Source organism: Pollachius pollachius (assembly GCF_949987615.1).
Source record: "Pollachius pollachius genome assembly, chromosome: 15".
In the NCBI taxonomy this organism is placed as follows: Eukaryota; Metazoa; Chordata; class Actinopteri; order Gadiformes; family Gadidae; genus Pollachius; species Pollachius pollachius.
The window spans coordinates 3,990,534-4,011,665 of record NC_136948.1 but is presented as its reverse complement, the minus strand read 5'-3'; the positions used below and the strand labels follow the sequence as shown (position 1 = coordinate 4,011,665).

At 51.7% G+C, this 21,132-nt stretch overlaps 1 protein-coding gene across 1 annotated transcript in view; it reads left to right on the top strand.

Annotated features, from left to right (window-relative positions):
• The window catches only part of gfra4a (GDNF family receptor alpha 4a), a 129,944-nt gene that overhangs the window by 94,215 nt on the left and 14,597 nt on the right, over positions 1 to 21,132 (top strand). The window contains exons 2-5 of the mRNA XM_079752335.1: positions 2,786 to 3,067; positions 6,980 to 7,060; positions 13,492 to 13,831; positions 19,815 to 19,924. Coding sequence (XP_079608461.1) covers positions 2,786 to 3,067; positions 6,980 to 7,060; positions 13,492 to 13,831; positions 19,815 to 19,924 — 813 coding nt within the window. The remainder of the gene's footprint in view (positions 1 to 2,785; positions 3,068 to 6,979; positions 7,061 to 13,491; positions 13,832 to 19,814; positions 19,925 to 21,132) is intronic.

Here is a 21,132-nt window from a genome sequence, read left to right as displayed (position 1 = left end):
ATGACAGACCAAACAGAGCTGGAACCCATTTGAATGACAAGCGGACTGATTCTCCCTAATTGCTTTTGACCGTCTTCTCTGAACTGTGCACCCCCGCACTGTTTTTCCAGGCTAACCGTTGGCCCGCCCGCTAGCCCACGTGCACTAGCAGGACACGTGCACCAGCCCGCCACTCATGGGGCGTCTGAAGGGTGCTGCAGTGTGCTTAGAACGCGACGCTTTGTCGTCGGAAGAGTTAGAAAACATCAGGCGCCTTCTCTGTGCCTCTACCTGCACACCACAACAAAAACATCAACAAACTCTTCCCCTAACACCTGCGGGTGCGTCTGTGCCTGTGTGTGCGTTTGTGGTTGTGTGTGTGTGTTTGTGTATGGGTGCGCTTGTGTATGTTTTAGCAGGTGCCCTGGTGTGTGACAGTGTGTATAGATAGATGCGTTGCATTCTAAAGCGGGTGTTTGCATTTATATTTGTCTGCGTTGTTTGCGTGGGTGTTTGTTGACGCGGAACAGAGACGAACGGGGGCAAGGTTAAGCTGAGGGCGGTGCCCCGGGTTCCACAGACCCCCCCCACGGCTCCGTTCTGCTCCGCCTGACCGCCAAGGACGGACTGGCTCTGAACCCACTCCGAGTGGAACCTGACATCTGCCTAACCCCCCCCGATGGATGGATGGATGGGGCGAGAGAGAGAGAGAGATGGAGAGAGAGAGAGAGAGAGAGAGATATGGAGGGATAGAGAAAGACAGAGTGAGATGGAAGGATAGAGACAGAGATGGATGGATAGACAAAGAGTGAGATGGATTGATGGACGGAGAGAGATGGATGGAGAGAGAGAAAGAGAGAGAGAGAGAGAGAGAGAGAGAGAGAGAGAGAGAGAGAGATGAAGGGATGGAGACAGAGAGAGTTGGATGGAGAGAGACAGAGAGAGTGAGATGGATTGATGGACAGAGATGGACTGCTGGAAAGAGACAGATGGAGGGATGGAGAAAGAGAGAGAAAGATGGAGAGAGAGAGGGATGGATAGAGAAACATATTTTCCGCCATTCCGATCCGACGTTCCGATTCCGACGGTTGCCACGACAGCGCCGGGGGAACCAGGGCCCAAGACGTTGTTTCAGTTTCTCCCGGAAAAGAAACCGAATCCACGGTCCCAGCGGAACGGCTGATTGGCTCCTGATCGATTGTCCCACCGAGACGCGGCGGAATTAAATGACATCGCTCAGGAGGGGGGGGCTCTAATTGCTGAACCAATCGCAGCGAGCAGGGACCGGATTGAGTGTTATTGTGTGCAGTTTACCCGCGGTTCCATAACCCCAGGGCCGTGTTTGTGGGATCTGACGGGGCCGGGCGCGAGGCTATCGAATTTCTCCCTTGCTGTAAAATCTAATCTAATCTAATCTGTATGAAAGGGCTCTGGTCCGGGCAGGGGCCGCCAGACGCTGACAAATGAAACCTCCAGCGCTGCAACGGAAAATATGTTTCTGCAGTCCTGTGTGAGAGTGAGTGTGTGTGGCTGTGTGTGCGTGTGGCTGTGTGTGTGTATGTGTGCCTGCCTGTCCGTGGATGTATTGTATGTGTCAGTGGATGTGTGTGTGTGGATGAGTGGCTGTGTGTCCGTGGGTGTGTGTGTGTGTGTGTGTGTGTGTGTGTGTATGTGTGTGTGTATGTGTGTGCGTGATCTCGGCCGAGGATAAATCCCTATTATATCTGAAGGAGTTTTGTCATGAATACTAAATGTTGTGCCGACTCGCTCTGCTGTAAAGATATGCAGTGTGTGAAGTGACACATAAGTTTGAACAAAACAAGAAACTCTGGAGAAAGTCGTTTCAAACAAATGAAACAAACAAGAATAACAATAAAAAGTTTGCGAAAACAGAAGTAGAGATGCACCAACACAAATTACCAACACACCCTGTGTGTGTGTGTGTGTGTGCGTGTGTGTGTGCGCGTGTGTGTGTGTGTGTGTGTGTGTGTGTGTGTGTGCGCATTCATGCGTGCGCGAGTGTGTGTGCGTGGTCGTGGTCGTGTGCACGTGTGCGTGTTTGAGAGCGTGTGTGTGTGTGTGTGCGCGTGCATCAAGCGTGCGTGCGTGCGTGTGTGTGTGTGCTTGTGTCAAGCGCGCGTGTGTGAGTGTTTGGAATCACAGAGTTCCTCACCATACAACACTATCAGTGTAGGTTGCCCGCGGTAACGCTGATATCACGACACAGTGATTCTGCGATGCTCGACGCATTGCGTGACAATCATCACAGGGTATCAGGATATCTGTGAAGCCCAGGAAGAAAAAAATATCAAGGATTCATGCATTTATTCACTGCATCGGTGTCAGTGTCACAGGATTTGACAACTGAGATGAAACAATGTACGTAGTGCCTTGTACAAGAAAGTGCACTGAGTCTTGGCTTACCCTGCCTCTTTAACAAGCACACATACACACATATGTACACACACACACACACTAGTGAGACACTTTCCAATGTAAAATAGCCATAAACCGTACAGTATGCGTGCAATCGGGACGTTCTCCAGGTGGTTTCACCGATCTGCACACCTGTAGGGCTTCCCATCCACTTCCACGGGCTCGGGCCGACGTGACGTCCCTTCCGCTTCTCAGAGGAGTCTGTGCGCGTGTTTGTTTGCGCGCGTGCGCGCGTGTGTGCGCTCGCGTGTCCCACGCATCGACAGCGACCGTGCGGCTAATCCGACGAAGGGATGAACGAGGTGGTACATAATCCTTCCACCAGGTCCCTCAGACCCTCCCACTAACTCCCCCTCTGTGTCTCCCCCAGGCCTGCCCCACGCGGCCCTCACCTCGGGGGGGCGGGACTGCCTTTGGGCGGGGGACACCTGCTCCAGCGACGACACCTGCAGCCCGCGGCTGCGTACGCTGCGCCAGTGCGTGGCGGGCGACGGCAGCGTGAAGCTGGGCCCCGGGGCCCGCAACCAGTGCGAGGCGGCCATGACGGCGCTGCTGTCCACGCCGCTGCACGGCTGCCAGTGCAAGAGGGGCATGAAGAAGGAGAAGAACTGCCTGAGCATCTACTGGAGCCTGCACCAGTCGGTCCTACATGGTACGCAGCATGCCCACGCACACTCACAGAGACACACACACACACACTCATAGAGACACACACACTCATAGAGACACACACACAGTCAGACAGACACACACATCTACTGGAGCCTGCACCAGTCCGAGCTCCACGGTACGGAAAACAGGCAAACACTCAGACCAGACACAAACACACACACACACACACACAAACACACACACACACACACACACACACACACACACAAACACACACACACACACACACACACACACACACACAGTTAGAGAGACACACACATCTACTGGAGCCTGCACCAGTCGGAACACTCAGACCAGACACAATCAAACACACACACACACACACGCTCAGAGAGACACAGACACACACACACACACACGCTCAGAGAGACACAGACACACACACACACACTCACTCACTCACTCACTCAGAGAGACACACACAGAGTCTCACACACAGTCAGACACACACACTCTCTCACTCTCTCACCCTCTCACTCACTCACACTCACACACTCACTCTCCCTCCCTCACTCATTCACTCACACACTCTCCTGTGGTACTGTGTGTCTGGAGGCCTGATGTTGGCGATAGTTCGGTTCGGTTCGTCATTATGGTCCCTCAAGGACGCCCACGTTACAGCCGGCCCCTCGGTCCGGGCCCAGACCAGGACCCGAGTCCGTGGAGAGCTAGTTGGTAAGACTGGCTCCTCATTAGTGGTGTTCCAGGGGGGTCTCAGACTCACAAGGGGGGAACCCCAACTCTATCACCCTGTGCAGAGAAGTGTGGGGACTGCATATTTATCAGAGTTTTATGATGTGTATTGTAAGGCTACTCACACCGGGTCTGAATGGCCACGCCCCTGGTAGGCCACGCCCCTGGTAGGCCACGCCCCTGGTAGGCCACGCCACGGGTAGGCCACGCCCCTGGTAGGCCACGCCCCTGGTCGGCCACACCCCCAATCGAATCCAGTTATTGCATCGGAAAGACAGAAAAACATGGTCTTTTAACCACCCCATTTCACATTATTTCAGTGTCTTTTTCTAAATGTGCTCGCCTATGTCAAGCGCTCAGTGTCTGAGGGCTGTTCCACCTCATCCTAGTAACAAACACCCTGCGACAAGTGCAGCCTTCACAGGGAAACATCCTTTATTGGTTAAGTTTCACCAAGTATTGCGTTAGAAGGGTCTGTGTGTCCTGGTCACGTGTCCCTGTGGGTCTTAACATGTGGGTCTTAACATGTCTGCACGTCTGTCTGGGGCCCCGGTCCCCCGCTTGGAGGGGCCCCGTAATAGGCTCCCCAGTGGGGGGGTTGCAGGTGCACCCACGTCCCCACAGCTCAAACACACACACGGGGGGGGTTACTCTAATTGGAGACCCCTCCGCGAGCTGAGAGCCGCTGGGGCCCCCCCGGGGCTGTCTTAGGCCCCTGATCTCCTGGTTCACTGGAACCAGGTCCTTCTGTGGCAGGAAAATGCCAGCTGGTCGGGACTGATGTGGGAGAATAATACGCACAGCACCCGGGGGTGGGTTAGCATAGAGCTAGCGCGACACACACACACACACACACACACACACACACGTATAGAGCTTTTATGACACACACACACACACACACACACACATAGCTGGGACGACACACACACATAGAGCTAGCACCACACACAACATCACACAACCACACAACCACACACACACACACACACACACACATCTTTGTGTGTGTTTGCGCGCCTTATCTGTGATAAGCCCCCCTACCCCCTACAGGGAAATAATGAATTCAGAGGTTCTAACCTGAACCCAGAGAAGACGAGGATGTTCTGGTGAGCCCGCTGCGGTCGTTTTGTTGCTTTCCCCCCGCCAGGGGAAAAGACTGGCGTGCTCCAAACTCTCCCCAATGAGACATGCACACACCCAGTGCCGGCCACCCACACACTCAGTATTCAGGGTCCGTTCTGATGAAGAGGCTGTTTATGTCATGGAGGAAAATACCCTCTTGACATACCCCCGTCCATCCGTACACACACACACACACACACACACACACACACCACCACCAAGCCCCCCTTACATACATTCACTATCCATACACAAAACAAACACCATCCATACATTCACTCTTCATACACACACACACACACACAACATTCATATACACACACACACACACAAAGACCATCCATACAAACCCACACCATTCACCCACACAGACCACAACCCACACACACACACACACACACACACATACACACAAACACACACACACACACACACACACACACTCACCCTTACAGACACCATCCATCGATTGACGGTACCTGAGACACTTAGAGGTGCGTGCTTGTTTACCTGCGAGTTGTGGTCGATGAAGACTCTCCCAGAATGCAGCAGGAACCCCGCGGTCCAAGCCAATTTGAACCTGGGAGCATTTTAAAGTATGTGTTGGGTGGAATCCACGGCTGAACTGTGTCGGGGTGATTGTGTTTTGATAGTGTGTTGATTGTGGCGAGGTCAGGGTAAATATGTGCAGACTACTCAGTTATCTCCTTATCTCCTGAGTAAGTGCAACCCACTGGTTGGCTGCCCGCCCGCTAAAAGCCTTGAATAAGTTCCTCCCCCGGAGAAGTTCTCACGTGCTAAATGCCGTCTATTAGTGGAAAGAGATGTGTCCTTTTGTTCCTGTGGTTGGCTGGTTGTTGGCTGGTTGTTGGCTGTTGTTGTGTTCTAATTAGCTCCCTCTGCAATCGAGCTAGCGAAAAGGGGAACGGACAGATTGATAGATTCCGCATTGCAATTTGCATTCAGTCGTCATTGAGGGCCTGGCAGTCGCTTTCATCCAAAGCGGTTCACGACGAAAGGCTGAGAACAATCTGAGCGTTCAATCAAAACCGAAGTCACTTCAGAGGGTTGCGAATGCTGCTCATTAGCAACACAACTGGACCGCAGCCGCAGCAGCTGAGCTCTGGGAACCACAACACATTCTGATAAGTAGTGGTACTGCACAATCGTTGCACAATGCAATGACAGCGTAGAGCTGAGTTCCTGTCGGGCTGAGAGCTGCGGAGAGGCATTTACACTGAATTAGGATGTCTCTTTTGGTTTTCGTAAGACGAAGCGTGCATCTCAACAGAACGACGCTGCGTCTCGCTAACAGCAGCTCGACAACGTGCTGAATTATTGAAGGACGCGAACGTTTTGAAAGACAAATCACAACGTGAGGGGTTTGAATAAAACGTTTTACATATATTAATGTTGAAGATAGCTTTTATTGTTTTCTGATTTATAAATTTGCCGACCGAGTTTTGTTTGTTGTGTATTTTCATGGATAGGAAGATGACTGATTTCTCATTTCAAATCGTTCCATTTTCTCGCCACTTAATCTTCCTTAACTTCTGCTTTGTCTGTTTACTCCACCATGAATACGCCTCCTCATTTCAGCTCCTATCACACTCCTTACGTCCCTGGAAGGAGGGATGGATCTCCTGGGCTCCTTCTCCAGGTCTCTTCCTCACTGGAGGAGGTTCTCCTCTGAATCATTCAGGGCCCAGTGTGTTAGTGTGTGAGGGTGTTGGAGCTAGGGAGGTGTTGTATATTGTGTACGTTGTGGGGGCTGTGAATCCCTTTGAGGCTGTAGCTGTGATTTGGGCTCTACATATAGAGAGGTGTTAGACTGTTCTAAGAATCTCTCACGTTGTGTGTGTGTGTGTGTCTGTCTGTCTGTCTGTCTGTCTGTCTGTCTGTCTGTCTGTCTGTCTGTCTGTCTGTCTGTCTGTCTGTCTGTGTTTGTGTGTGTGGTGTCATGCAGGTCTCAGGGTCTCTAACATTGTGTGTGTGTGTGTGTGTGTGTGTGTGTGTGTGTGTGTGTGTGTGTGTGTGTGTGTGTGTGTGTGTGTGTGTGTGTGTCCTGCAGGCCTCAACCTGGTGGAGAACTTCCCCTATGAGGCGGAGGAGCGAGGCTCAGACTACGTCCGCCTGGCGTCCATCGCTGCAGGTAAGACCACGCCCCCCACTCTGGCCCCGCCCACACTGGCTCCACCCACACTGGCTCCGCCCACTCTGGCTCCACCCATGGTGGCTCCGCCCGACACCTGAAGCCCCACCTCCATGACCCCAGGGCCAGAGGAGAGTCTTCATCCAGCTCTGATAACCAGAGCCATGGTGCGACCCAACACAGAAGGGGGTTGGGTTTGTGTCCCCAATGCCCACTGACGGTACAGTCGAGATATGAGAGGTACTGGGTCTGAACCCACACACTCTGCAGCACCTTCTACCTGTGAAGAGGGAGAGAGGGAAGAACGAGGGTGGAGGGAGGTGTAGAGGAAGAGGAAGAGGCAGAGGAGGATGGCGCGGGAAAGAGGAGGGGGGAGAGAGAGAGTGGGTTGAGGGAGGTAGAGAGGAGGAGGAGGAGGAGGTAGGCAAGGCAATTTTATTTGTATAGCGCATTTCTTACATCAAGCAGTTCAATGTGCTTTACAGAGTAAAAGACAACAGTATCATTAATAGTGAAGAAGTACATACAAACAATATAATGAAAGTCCTTCAATGAATTTCTACATGTACTATAAAAAATAAAGGGATAAAAAGGAATAAAAAATTGAAAAAGACCTTCAGTAAGGTCAGACATTTCAGATATGAATCCGACATTAAAATATAAAGTATAAATCGATTAGAATAAAAATAAAAAAGAGAAGGAAAACATTACAAATGTTAATAGTATGCATCACTGAAGAGCTTAGTCTTTAGTTTTGATTTTAAAATTGAAGTTGTGGCAGCGTTTTTAATTTCTTCTGGCAGTTTGTACAAAGTTTAGCTGCATAAACACTAAAGGCTGACCACATTTTGTTTTGGCAGTAGTTTGAACCAAAATATTTTTGTTTTGAGAGCTCAGTGATCTGGCTGGGGTGATGTGCTCACTGCTAGTAGTCCTAGTTAGCACCCTAGCAGCAGCATTTTGTGTAGTTTGTAGTTGCTTTATAGTTTTTGGGGAATCCCAGTTAAAAGGGCATTACCGTAGTCTATCCTGCTTGAAATGAAAGCATGAATACGTTTTTCTAGGTCACTCTCTGACATAAGGTTCCTCAATTTTGCAATGTTCTTCAGGTGAAAAAAAAGATCTGGTGCTCGATTGCTAATGCCTACAGTCTAACATGTGGGAATCCTTGAGCAAGACGACCTGCTCCCCTGCTCTATAACGACCCGGATCTGAGTTCACTATCACCCTGGAAATAGTTCATTTTAATCCAAATTTAATTTTTTTTTAATCAAAATCATTTTGGATAAAGCAGCCTGATATGGAAATAATCAAAGGTCTCCATGTGTTGCGGAGAGTGGGACGCCCGGTCACATCGAGTGTGACGTGCAACACTCTAACTCCCCTTCCCGCTGGGGATTGTGGGTAGGTGGGGGGCCGGTGGCGGTGGTTGTTCAGCGGTGGTATGATGAGCTGGAGGTCTGGTCGCCAGGCCAGAACCTTCAGCTCATCAAGCCACCGCCACTGGGGGCGGGGCCACGCCGCTGTAAGGCCCTCAGGGTCTGGTCAACGACCTCCATCACAGTCACACCATGCCCATGGGAGGGGGGAGGGGGGAGGGAGGGAGAGAGGGGGAGAGAGAGAGGAAGGGAGGAGAAGAGAGAGTGGGAGGTACGGGGGGGAGAGAGAGAGGGGGGAGAAAAGCATCATGCCATGCACCTCAACACGGCTGGGAGTGAGAAGGGCGGAGAGGTGGAGGTATACATTATATGGTGTGAGATGGGGAGAGAGAGAGACAGAGAGGGAGAGAGAGAGAGAGAGAGAGAGAGAGAGAGAGAGAGAGAGAGAAAGAGAGACAGGAGAGAGAGAGAGGATAGAGGAACAGACAGAGGGAGGCGGTGAGAGAGACAGATGAAACACAGACCAGACAGAAGGTGTCTGAGTGCTTAACAATCCATCGTGAGGGAAATATGAAACATGAAAACATGTTATGTGACTGTGAGACTGAGAGGGAGAGAGAGGGGATGGGCGAGCGAGAGGGAGACAGAGGGAAAGAGAGAGCGACAGAGAGAGAGCGGTGGTTTGTGGGGGCGATGGCAGAGATACGTCTTGTTTACTGCTTATTCAAAAGTCAACAACGGCACATTACCTCCACTGAGAACGCCTCAGAAGGTGTTTTTGTATTCTTTAAAAAAAGTCGCATGCAAACATCTCCGTTCTCTAACAGCAGAGTCAAATGAGGAGCCCTGTCTCCGGCGCCAATTAAACTGTGAGAGAAGAGAAGCAGAATGAGAAGGCACCGGTCCTCAAACCCAAATAATAACGACTCAGATGTCGGCTATTGCGGATGCTAACCGCACACGCGCTTTAGGCATACAGTAACAACAGCCTCATGCTAATGCGGCTGGGAACCGGTCTGATCAGGTTTATAATGAGCAGACTTAACGGGACGTCACCCCTAGATGTACAACTACCAAAATAAAAATAAATGGTGTGTGAATTTTGGGAGGATTAGCGAAGTTTTACTCAGAATAAATGACAAAAGCCCAAAATCTATATTTCCTTATAAATGAGCCAACTTCGAACGGAATGTGCTAACACCAAAACTAAGACACAGTTAACAGCTAAAAACAAGAAATATCTCTATTTGGGTTGGTTTATGAACAACAGTAAAGCAAAAACACATAGACCGCAGACAGAGGGCCTTGCGCCTAAAAATAGTACTTGTGCATTGTGTAGCACCTTATCCTAGCTATCTTTGTTGTATACGGGGAATGGGTTAACCTACCAATTGTTAATGCTTGGCACTTGTTTCTATGAACATTCTTACTGTACCACCAGCGATATATTGTTTCACTTTCTTCTGACAAATGTACTTATTGTAAGTCGCTTTTATCCAAAGCGACTTACAATAAGTACAAAAAAAAGGGTGGAGGAAAAAAGTATAATTTGTCCTACAAAACGAGAGGGAATACTGTACGTCTCGCGATGCCATCCCATCTCCTCAAACTTTCACTGAAGCGGTCCTGACTCATTAGCGCCGGGGCCCATCGACTCCGCCCAGAGACGACATCGCCATAAATTTCACGTGCAGCGACAGCGCGGCAGAGCAGAGGTGACGTCCATGCCTCGAATGGCGACAAGTCAACTGCCAAAACAACAGGGACTGATTAATGGCTGTTTTACCCGCTCCCCTTCAAAAGTCAGCATTGCCTGCCTCCTCCAAAGACGAGCCAGGGAAACACTCCCAGCCCCCTTGTTCAGAGACTCGCACGCTGATGAGGAGATTATTCCTGTGTGTCGAGGGCTTATTAAAATACAAAGACAAATGGAAATCATTAACTAAAGATTAAATCCCAGTTTAAAGATCTAAACAAGAAACACTGTATTTTCATTAACAAATTCCGAGGGGTTGCTCCTCCGCAAAGAGCAGACCGCAGACCCTAGCTTGAATTGAGCAGCGCTTTGTACTGACTTTCTAACATTCGAGATTCCTAGCATTAAACACAGTAACCCTACTTATATGTTAGTGTCTCTTAACTCTATGAGGCCTATGGTTTTCTACAGCAACATCGGCTAGCAATGGTCTAAACTGGGCTCAAATTAGCAACTGTTGCATTAGCAACCTAAAAGAAATATAAGTAAATGTTGTTGTTTTTTAGATAACGATGCAAAGAGCAAGCGCAACGTTCGCAAAATAACTGACACCTCTGGTTCCCGGTTGGCAAAAATGCCAGAAAAGTGACCCATCAAAACTCAACCTTAAGCTAGCACGAACGGCCTCAGCATTAGTGCCTGGCCACCCTCAGCGTCACCGTGGAGACCAACCCTGGCACGGCGCTGATGTAACACCGCCATGTCACCTTGGGCCCCCTGGGGGACTTCACACGCTAACTCAGCAGAACAACCCGTGAATAAACAAAACCTAAAGTAAGCACTCAAATGGAATACAGCCGGTATGATAGAGGTCAGGCGGCTCCTACGTTCCTATCACCGCCCCCAACCCCCACTAGCCCAAAGTTGGGGGGGTGCGTTGGCGCTAATACGCGAGGCTGTTTGATGGTTGTTAGCTAGCCCTCCCAGGTTGGCCATATTTCATCTGACAGGCTCGGGGTGAGGGGCGACCGAAGGGGCGACCAACGGCGGTTGAGGTTAACGTGGGGCTCGCTCCCTCTCTCTCTCTCTCTCTCTCTCTCTCTCTCTCTCTCTCTCTCCTACCCCCTCCCTCTCCCCCCATCTCTCTCACTCTCACTCTCATCCCCTCCCTCCCTCTCCCTCTCTCTCTCTCTCTCTCTCTCTTTCTCCTCTCCCTCTGCGCCCGAGGAGAGCATCAACATCACAGCCTTGACTACTGGGAATGAAGTAAAAATAAACAGGGTGAAAACATTTATATAAACTTGACGGCAGATCTGGAAAATAATGGAGAGCCACGAGTGTCAGCCGGCGGCAGCCCACTGCGGACGTCTTCATTACTGGGCATGACAGGAAGTGTTAGTCGCCACGGTGACGCAAGGAGCGCAGGACTTCGGAACAGCGTTAGACAAACGCATTGTGATTGGGCCAGAGTTGGGGGAATAACGGGAGGAGTAGAGAGGGGATGGAGAGAGGGACGGACGATGGATGGAGGGATGGGAGGTGGAGGAGGAGGGAGGTGAGGTGGAGGGCCAGAGGCGGGGGGTGGGATGAATTAGAACTGGGTGGATGAATGAATAGATGGAGAAATAAATGGGTGGAGGAAAGAAGCGAAAGATAGAGAGATGGATCGATGGATGGATTAGGGAAAGATAGGTAAAACCATCTCTAGAGCATAACAGTGCAGATGAAAGGGTGAGGCGCGAAGCACTAGACAAACACACTGACGGATGGAGAGAGCAGGTTCTGATGGGTGGATGGTGTATGGGGAGGATGATTTGAGGTGCTGATGGAGGGGTTAATGGCTGGATGATAGCTACGTGGATTTGAACCATGCGTTACGGAAAACGAGAGAGGCATCATTAGAGGCTGGGTGGCGGCAGGGAAGATTGCGCCGTCATTACCCGTGTGTACCATCGCTCTGCTTCGGTGTCAGAAGGGCGGAGCACTCACAGAGCGAAAAACCCAACCGACGCTTCCTTCATTCAACTCCCTCCCCCACCCCCACTCTACTCCCTCAACCATTCGCGGGCTCCTCTGCACACAAACGCTGCTGCTGTGCATAATCAGCCTGCTTTAACTCTTCCTAAAGACGCACTTTTGTCATTCTATTTTGCGCCCCATCCGTCATCAGTGCTTCTGAAAGGCATTCGATACCATCTCCAATTAAGCCCGGGATTCTTTGGTAAACATCGTCTGGAATTCCGTATTCTTCCACCGCAGGGTCGGGTCTCAAACTCACGGCCGCTGCTCCGCTCTTACTCATTCTCCTTTAGAATGGTGAATGCAGAGAAATTTGTAGTCGGAAATAATGAGAAGAACCCATGCATATGCCAACGTATAAGCAGAAGCCCAAGGGCTCCTTACCACTTGTATCTTTCACCCTTGGTTGCACATACACATCAACCCCGCAAAACGAACCACTCTTTGAAATAAAGTTAGGCGATGGAAACGGCAAATGTGTTTCCGGTTCCTCCGAAGGAGTTTTTCTACGTGGTAAAAAGAAACGAAAACGGTAGGAACGCAAACCCTTCTTTGAACCGGGGTCATGGAGGCTTGGGTAGAGGGTGGAGAGAGGGTTTGTCTCCCAGCCGAAGGGTTCTGGGTTCAAATTTCTCACAATTGTCCCGGAGTAAAAGTACGTAGAGGTGAGGCCCCTGCTCAGCTGCCTAATAATATAACAGAGGTCCAACCCAAACTTGAGTATCGGCCGATCCCGAGTATATAGCGATACAGCATATAGCATTGTAACTACTAATAGCACTTGTTCTTATTGAAGGGTTCTCTTACGATGCCAGCAATGTATAGTCGGTTCAATTACTGTCTACATTTTTTTGGGGAGAGCAAGCAATTAGAATGATACATTTTGCATTGTTGTAGTTAACGGCCCATGCGTCCATCTTTTTCCGACCAGGTAGCTCGAAAGCACATAGGTCGGAGATGAGGCATTTCCCATTCTGACTTTCCATCTCTGACCGTTAACGAACGCAGCATAACACTCCACGTGTTTGTGATGTTCTTTGCCTGTGTATTAAACGAGCTACTCGCGTGATGGTATCGGACCAGCGCATAGACTGGAACCTCGATGGAGGTGAGACTTAAACAGTACCAGTTAGCAGGTACCACGTACCTCATTTTGGTGATCTTCACGCAAAAAAAAGGCGGGCTCAGTCGAAGCAAGTTGAGCTGGTACTGTCGGAGGAAAAACGCCATTACATCCTCGCCGATACCCGATACTGCATTTTAAGGCAGTATCAGAGGAATCTCCGATACTGGTATCGGTATCGTAACAACTCTTAATGTTCGCGTCCCTCCCCCAGAGTCGGAGGTGACCACGGTGAACCGCTGCTTGGACGCGGCCAAGGCCTGCAACATCGACGACACCTGCCAGAAGCTGCGCACCGAGTACGTGTCATCCTGCATCCAGCCGTCGGCGCGCTCGGGCCCCTGCAACCGGGCCAAGTGCAGCAAGGCGCTGCGCAAGTTCTTCGACCGCGTGCCGCCGGACTTCACCAACGAGCTGCTCTTCTGCCCCTGCACCGACACGGCCTGCAGCGAGCGCCGCCGCCAGACCATCGTGCCGGCCTGCTCCTACGAGGACAAGGAGAAGCCAAACTGCCTGGCCCAGCTGCGGGTGTGCTGGTCCGACTACGTCTGCAGGTATACCGGCGCCGTCGGCCCCACCCCCCGTGGCGTGGAGGGGGAATTGCGGGGGGGTCTAGATTAGAGGATGATGTGCGGGATCGATCTGTTTGTTATCTCGGCCCACCGCTGGGCAGCCTGTGGTTCCCGACGGGGGTTTTGGGGGGGGTTTGGGGTCCACGGTTCTTCCGTGTTTTGGTTGCTGGGATATGTATCACTTCTTTGTTTTCATAAAATAGCAATTGCTGTTACTTTCCGAAGGGTAGTTTTCAGTGTTTTTATTATTTCGGCTGTTTTATTGTTGCACCGGTGAGATGAACTGTGAATAGGTTCTGGAAAATAGACGATAGTCTGCTTTGATTTCAGACGTCTGGATTTTGGTTTTTACTGTTGCATAGTTTGTTTATGCACCCTGCCTCCACCCTCCACCCTAGACCACCTTCCCCTCCAGCTATCCCCCGCCACCCCCCAACCCACCAATAGTATTGTGTCAGTCAAGAGAAGAGTCTGCTGGTCAGGATGTCGTGATCCACAGGTAAACAAACGGTGACACACAACGTCCTCAACAACAACAAAAGCAACAACAACAACTCGACCGAGCACGACCCCGATACTTTCCACACTGTCTCCGCCCAGCCTCCGGTTCTGATGGACAAACACGCATGCACACACACACACATACACACACACACACACACACACACACACACACACACACACCGCGTGGCAGAGCTTCAGAGAACCAGTCGGGGGTTGAGTACCACACACACGGACGCCATGACGCTTCCCCACGCGCCTGTGAAGAGGGAAGAGCCGTGCGACGTACGGCGCACGTTGGGCCGATTGTCGTGTGATCTGCCTCCGCTCATGGGACCCCCTGCCGGGGAGGCTGTTTGGGCCCGGGGTTATTGATTGAACCCACGCTGAGCGGCGCGGGGTTCGAGTCCCACGCTCTCCCCACGCCGTCCCCCGGGGGCGCCTACGCCGGCGCCGATCAGAGCAATAAGAGCGGGCTGTGTGTTGCGTATCCATGGCGATAGGCCCGTCTGGCATGCTGCGTTCATCAGGGCCTAATTAACGGACCTCCTTTTATCCTGCGTGCCGAGGCCTGGGGGGGGGGGGTTGCGGGGGCGAGAGGCGGTCGCCAGGGAAACGGTTCTGAGCCGCCGCCAAGTGAGCGGCCGTGTACTAGTGGCCGGGCAGCCAAGTGGCCGGAGGGCCGCAGCATCGCTGAGCATCTGAGACCACTCAGCCTCCTCCATCAGGACCACCACCTCCTCCACCTCCTCCCTCAGGACCACCACCTCCTCCCTCAGGACCACCACCTCCTCCACCTCCTCCATCAGGACCACCAGCTCTTCCACCTCCTCCATCAGGACCACCACCTCCTCCACCTCCTCCATCAGGTCCTCCACCTCCTCCATCAGGACCACCACCATCTCCACCTCCTCCATCAGGACCCCCAGCTCCTCCACCTCCTCCATCAGGACCTCCAGCTCCTCCACCTCCTCCATCAGGACCACCACCTCCTCCACCTCCTCCATCAGGACCACCAGCTCCTCCACCTCCTCCATCAGGACCACCACCTCCTCCATCAGGACCACCACCTCCTCCACCTCCTCCATCAGGACCACCACCTCCACCACCTCCTCCATCAGGACCACCACCTCCTCCATCAGGACCACCACCTCCTCCACCTCCTCCATCAGGACCACCACCTCCTCCACCTCCTCCATCAGGACCACCACCTCCTCCATCAGGACCACCACCTCCTCCCTCAGGACCACCACCTCCTCCATCAGGACTCCCAGCTCCTCCACCTCCTCCATCAGGACCCCCACCTCCACCCTGAGCCGCTCCACCTCCACCCTGAACACACACGTACACACACATTAACACTCAGACACACTCACACACACATTAGTACATACAATCAATAACACACACACACACACATTAAAACACGCACACATTAACACTAACACACACGTTAAACACACACACACACGCACACGCACACGCACACACACACACATTAAAACGCACACACAGAAACACACAATAACACATGCATTAAACACACACACACACATTAAAACGCACACACGCAAACACACAATAACACACGCGTTAAACGCACGCACACACACACACACACACACACACACACACACACACACACATTAAAACGCACACACAGAAACACACAATAACACATGCATTAAACACACACACACACACACACATTAAAACGCACACACAGAAACACACTATAACACATGCATTAAACACACAATAACACACGCGTTAAACACACACACACACACACACACACATTAAAAAAAACACACAGAAACACACAATAACACATGCATTAAACAGACACACACACACACACACATTAAAACGCACACACAGAAACACACAATAACACATTCATTAAACACACAATAACACATGCATTAAACACACACACACACACACACACACACAGCAGATGATGGCCCCCCGGGGGCCCTGGTTGGGTCAGTGCGTCTCCCCAGACGCGGTGGAGCGGCGTTCTGCTGACCGCTGGGGGTCAGCGGCTCTAATCTACTTCCTCCTGACCCGTCGGGAGACAAGGGGCCGTTTCACCCCTCAGTGATCCTCCTCATTTACTCCCCTTCACCTCTCCCTCCCCCCTCCCTCCCCCCTCCCTCCCTCCCCTCTCCCTCCCCCCTCCCTCCCTTAGACCACTCTCCCTCCCCCCTCCCTCCCCCCTCCCTCCCTCCCCTCTCCCTCCCCCCTCCCTCCCTTAGACCACTCTCCCTCCCCCCTCCCTCCCCTCTCCCTCCCCCCTCCCTCCCCCCTCCCTCCCTTAGACCACTCTCCCTCCCCCCCTCCCTCCCCCCTCCCTCCCTCCCCTCTCCCTCCCCCCTCCCTCCCTTAGACCACTCTCCCTCCCCCCCTCCCTCCCCCCTCCCTCCCTCCCCTCTCCCTCCCCCCTCCGTCCCTTAGACCACTCTCCCTCCCCCCTCCCTCCCCCCTCCCTCCCTCCCCTCTCCCTCCCCCCTCCCTCCCCCCTCCCTCCCTCCCCTCTCCCTCCCCCCTCCCTCCCTTAGACCACTCTCCCTCCCCCCTCCCTCCCCCCTCCCTCCCTCCCCTCTCCCTCCCCCCTCCCTCCCTTAGACCACTCTCCCTCCCCCCTCCCTCCCCCCTCCCTCCCTCCCCTCTCCCTCCCCCCTCCCTCCCTTAGACCACTCTCCCTCCCCCCTCCCTCCCCCCTCCCTCCCTCCCCTCGCCCTCCCCCCTCCCTCCCTTAGACCACTCTCCCTCCCCCCCTCCCTCCCCTCTCCCTCCCCCCTCCCTCCCCCCTCCCTCCCTTAGACCACTCTCCCTCCCCCCCTCCCTCCCCTCTCCCTCCCCCCTCCCTCCCCCCTCCCTCCCCTATACATTTACATTTACATTTAGGGCATTTAGCAGACGCTTTTATCCAAAGCGACTTACAATAAGTGCATTTGTTACAATAAGTACATTCGTCATAAGAAGTGAAACAATACGTCGCTGTCGGTACAGTGAAGACGTTAATAGAACCAAGTGCAAGTATTACAATCGCGAGGCTAACCCATTCCCCGTGTAACGCAGCGATAGCAGCTACTGTAGATGCTACGCAATTAAGGACCTTGAATAAGTGCAGAGTACAAGTGCCAGGACGAGACCACTCTCGCCACCCCCCCTTTCCATCCTCCCTCACGTCCAACCGCCCCTCCCCCACCCCACTCTTCCTCACCTCCACCACACCCTCCACCACCTAGTAGGCTTTCACCGCTGCCCGCTATCTGAATTGACCCTCACCTCCACCCAAGTGAGGTGTCATCACCGCCTTCTCTCTGAGCTGAATCGGATAGCGGAACCCCCCCCCCCCCCGCAGGTGGGAGAAGACAAACGAGGAGGGAGGAGGGGGAGAGAGAGGAGGGAGGGGAAGAGAGAGCTGGAACGATGGCCCCCCTGGGGCGACGGTTAGGGGGGTGAGGGGAGAGAAGAGGGGGGGGGGGGGGGGGGAAGCCAGATAGGCTGCCAGCAGGGGAGCGCTGGGGCTAGACTGGCTGTGTTGGCCGTCGTCGTTGAGGGAGATGAGGCTTTAACACTGCCAGGAGGAGAGAAAGGAGGAGAGAGAAGAGGGAGAGAGAGGGGATGAGAGAGGCGGATGTGCGGAAAGAGAGGAGAGGATGGGAGGAGAGAGAGGAGGAGGAAGGAGGAGAGAGTAGGATGTGAGGAGAGAGAGAGGAGAGGATTGAGAGGAGAAGATGGGAGGAGAGAGAAGAGAGAGAAAAGAGATAGCCAAGGCAGGACTATATTATACATATATTATATACACTATATGTATATATTTATGCAATGTGTCGGTATTAATCTAATCTGCTGAAGAACGGCTGTGAGCTTCCAGAGAGCTGGGCTATGGTACCCGGTCTCTGGGATACGTTACCTGGTCCCTGGGCTACGGTACCCGGGCCCTGGGCTACGGTACCCGGGCCCTGGACAACCCGGTCCCTGGACAACCCGGTCCCTGGGCCACGGTCCCTGGGCCACGGTCCCTTGGCTATGGTACCCGGTCCCTATTAAGAAGCCAAGACCCACTTTAACCCCTCATTGACTCCTCAAGGCCTGGCAGAGAGCCCAGACACTACTGAGAGAGAGAGAGAGAGAGAGAGAGAGAGAGAGAGAGAGAGAGAGAGAGAGAGAGAGAGGAGAAATATGCAAATAGGATGTATCTATATGGAGAGTAGCAATAACGTAAGAGAGGGAGGGAGGGAGCGAGAGGCACCGATACAAGGAGGAGGAGAGGGTCGATACCAATAGAGACAGAGATGAGAAATAAAGAGAGATAGAGAGAGAGAAAGTGAAGATGGGGCGAGGAGGGACATGTTTTCTCTCAGAGGACCTGATAAAGGGAGCACGGTATTGGGTTCAGGGAGAGTGTCACGCTTATGGGATCACTTCGCAGGCTGGCTACTGGCCTGCAGGCAACATCACTGTTAACACCGATCCCGGCTAGCAGTAGTCACGGACAAACAGCGTTACAGTTGACGCATAGAATAGCCAACACAAACCACAGCTATACCCAGTTACTGCCACCGCATGTCATGGTTGAACAGAGTCCTAGCTTAACACAGTTACCGCTAACAGAGTTAGACTGAGTTTGGGCTTGACAAAGTTAAGGTTTAAACAAAGACGTCAGAGCTAACATAGAGCTAATCAAAGCAACACAAACCACAGGTAAACCTGTTTACAGCTAAGACAAGTCATAGTTCTGTCTAGCCTGCACTGGACATAGCTAACGCCAGTCGTGGCGGCTAACATGACCTCCAGCTATCACAGAAACCGCAGCTCTGCAGCATCATCAGCTAACACTTAACCATAGATATATATACTTACTAGATATCGCATTCGGCTTCCAAGCATTCATTAACAATGCCGCCATTTTACCGCGGGGAAACCGCCTCCCAGACTGAATCAACGTCTGATGGGGCAGAGGTCCTTTCTCAGTCAATATCATTCTAAATCGCCTTGTTTTTAAGCTATCTTCAAGCGTTGGCTTCTTACATACTTCAGACGTGTGTTCTTTTTTTTAAATTTATTTTTTCTATCAATACCACAAACACACGTCTGATGTCTGAAAGAAGGCGATTTAGAGTGATTTCTACTGGGAGATGGCGGCGGCATCAACGCATACCTTCCACTGAACAGCGCAGCTCAGGTGATATCTCGTCAGTATATACATCTATGACAATAAACCAAGACACCGCTTGCATAAAGCTAATGTACAGATGCCCTGTTGTTGTCCCTGCAGGTCATGTTAGCCACAACTGGTGTTAGCTATGTCTAGCCTGCACTGGACCAAGCTAACATGTTCTCCAGCTAACACAGAAACAACAGCTCTGGAGCATAATCAGCTAACGCTATAACCAAGACGACGCTAGCATGAAGCTAACGTCCAGATGCCATGTTGTTGCCCCTGCAGGTCCCGGTGGGCCCAGTTCCAGTGGGACTGCCAGCCGTCGGAGACCACAGCGAGTGGCTGCACACAGGACAACTACGGAGCCTGTCTGCTGGCTTACACCGGCCTGATAGGTAAGACACCCGGTTTCCACGCGACCAGGTCTCACACCCAGAGGGTTATAACTAACTAATGATAACGTTGGTCCACAGCTGGTAATGCAGTTTCACAATAATGCTTCTACAATATTAAGAAGGTTTCTGCAATAGGTTTTTGTCTGCGAACACAGACTTGATGGCTGACATTTATTTTTTTCTCAGTGGAAAATGCAATATTTTGATGGGTTTCAAATTGGTTTTGATAACATTTCTTGCATTTTATTGTCCTAATCTTTGTTCTATGATTGTATATGACATTTAGTTTGTCAGTTATTAAGAATATCCTTTTGAGGAATCGCCTGAAAATAGTTTGAATGTAACTCTTTCTACCGTTGCTCCGGTGGTTTATAGACGCTTCTATCGCTGATTCCCAAACACTCAGCTGCCACGCTTAACGTTGTTATGGCAACGAGTGCCTAGTCGTTATACACTACATTCCCCGATTTCAAAATCATAACCGCAGTTGCTCAAAAAATGTAACCGCATGTTACGTTGTTGGGGACATATTTGTGACATTACAAATATGGGCAAAGGGTGTAACTCTGATGTTTCTAGTGGAACATTTGCATAAAAATAAAATAGTCTTCGATTGAAGCCATTTCCAAACACCTCTCAACTGTCCTTGAGTTAAAGTACTCTTACAAAGTACGAGCAGGTAGATAGTCAACAAACTGTGGTGTTGGAGGTTGTGTCGGGGGGGGGCGTAGGAGAGGTGGATGTCAGACAAGGTGCGACACAAAAGCATAAATCACGGGCGGATGAAAGGGAGTCTTGCGCTGTGCTGACTTGCGTCCGCGTGATCGATGGCACCGCTGATTGATGCGACTGAGCCGGGGAAGGGCCAAGTTGTCCACTTTTACGAGCGGAGCAATTACAATTATCGACCGGCGTTCCCGAGATTACCCCCGGCTCCAGGGGCCAGGAGTCACTAAGGGAGTCATTGTAGTTTGACGTCAGATAAATAAGCTGAGGTCTGCGCATTAAATGGCTGTTTAAAAAGGCTGGCCTTTGTCCGCGACGTGTCATTATGGAGCGATGATGGAGATGGAGAAAAGAGCTTGATAGATATCGAGGGTGAAAGAGAGAGAGAAAGGGAAGAGAAGAACAGAGAGAGATGATTGCGAAAGAGAGATTAACACTCGTTCACTCTGATCACATTAGAGTGATCAGAGTGAAAGAGAGAT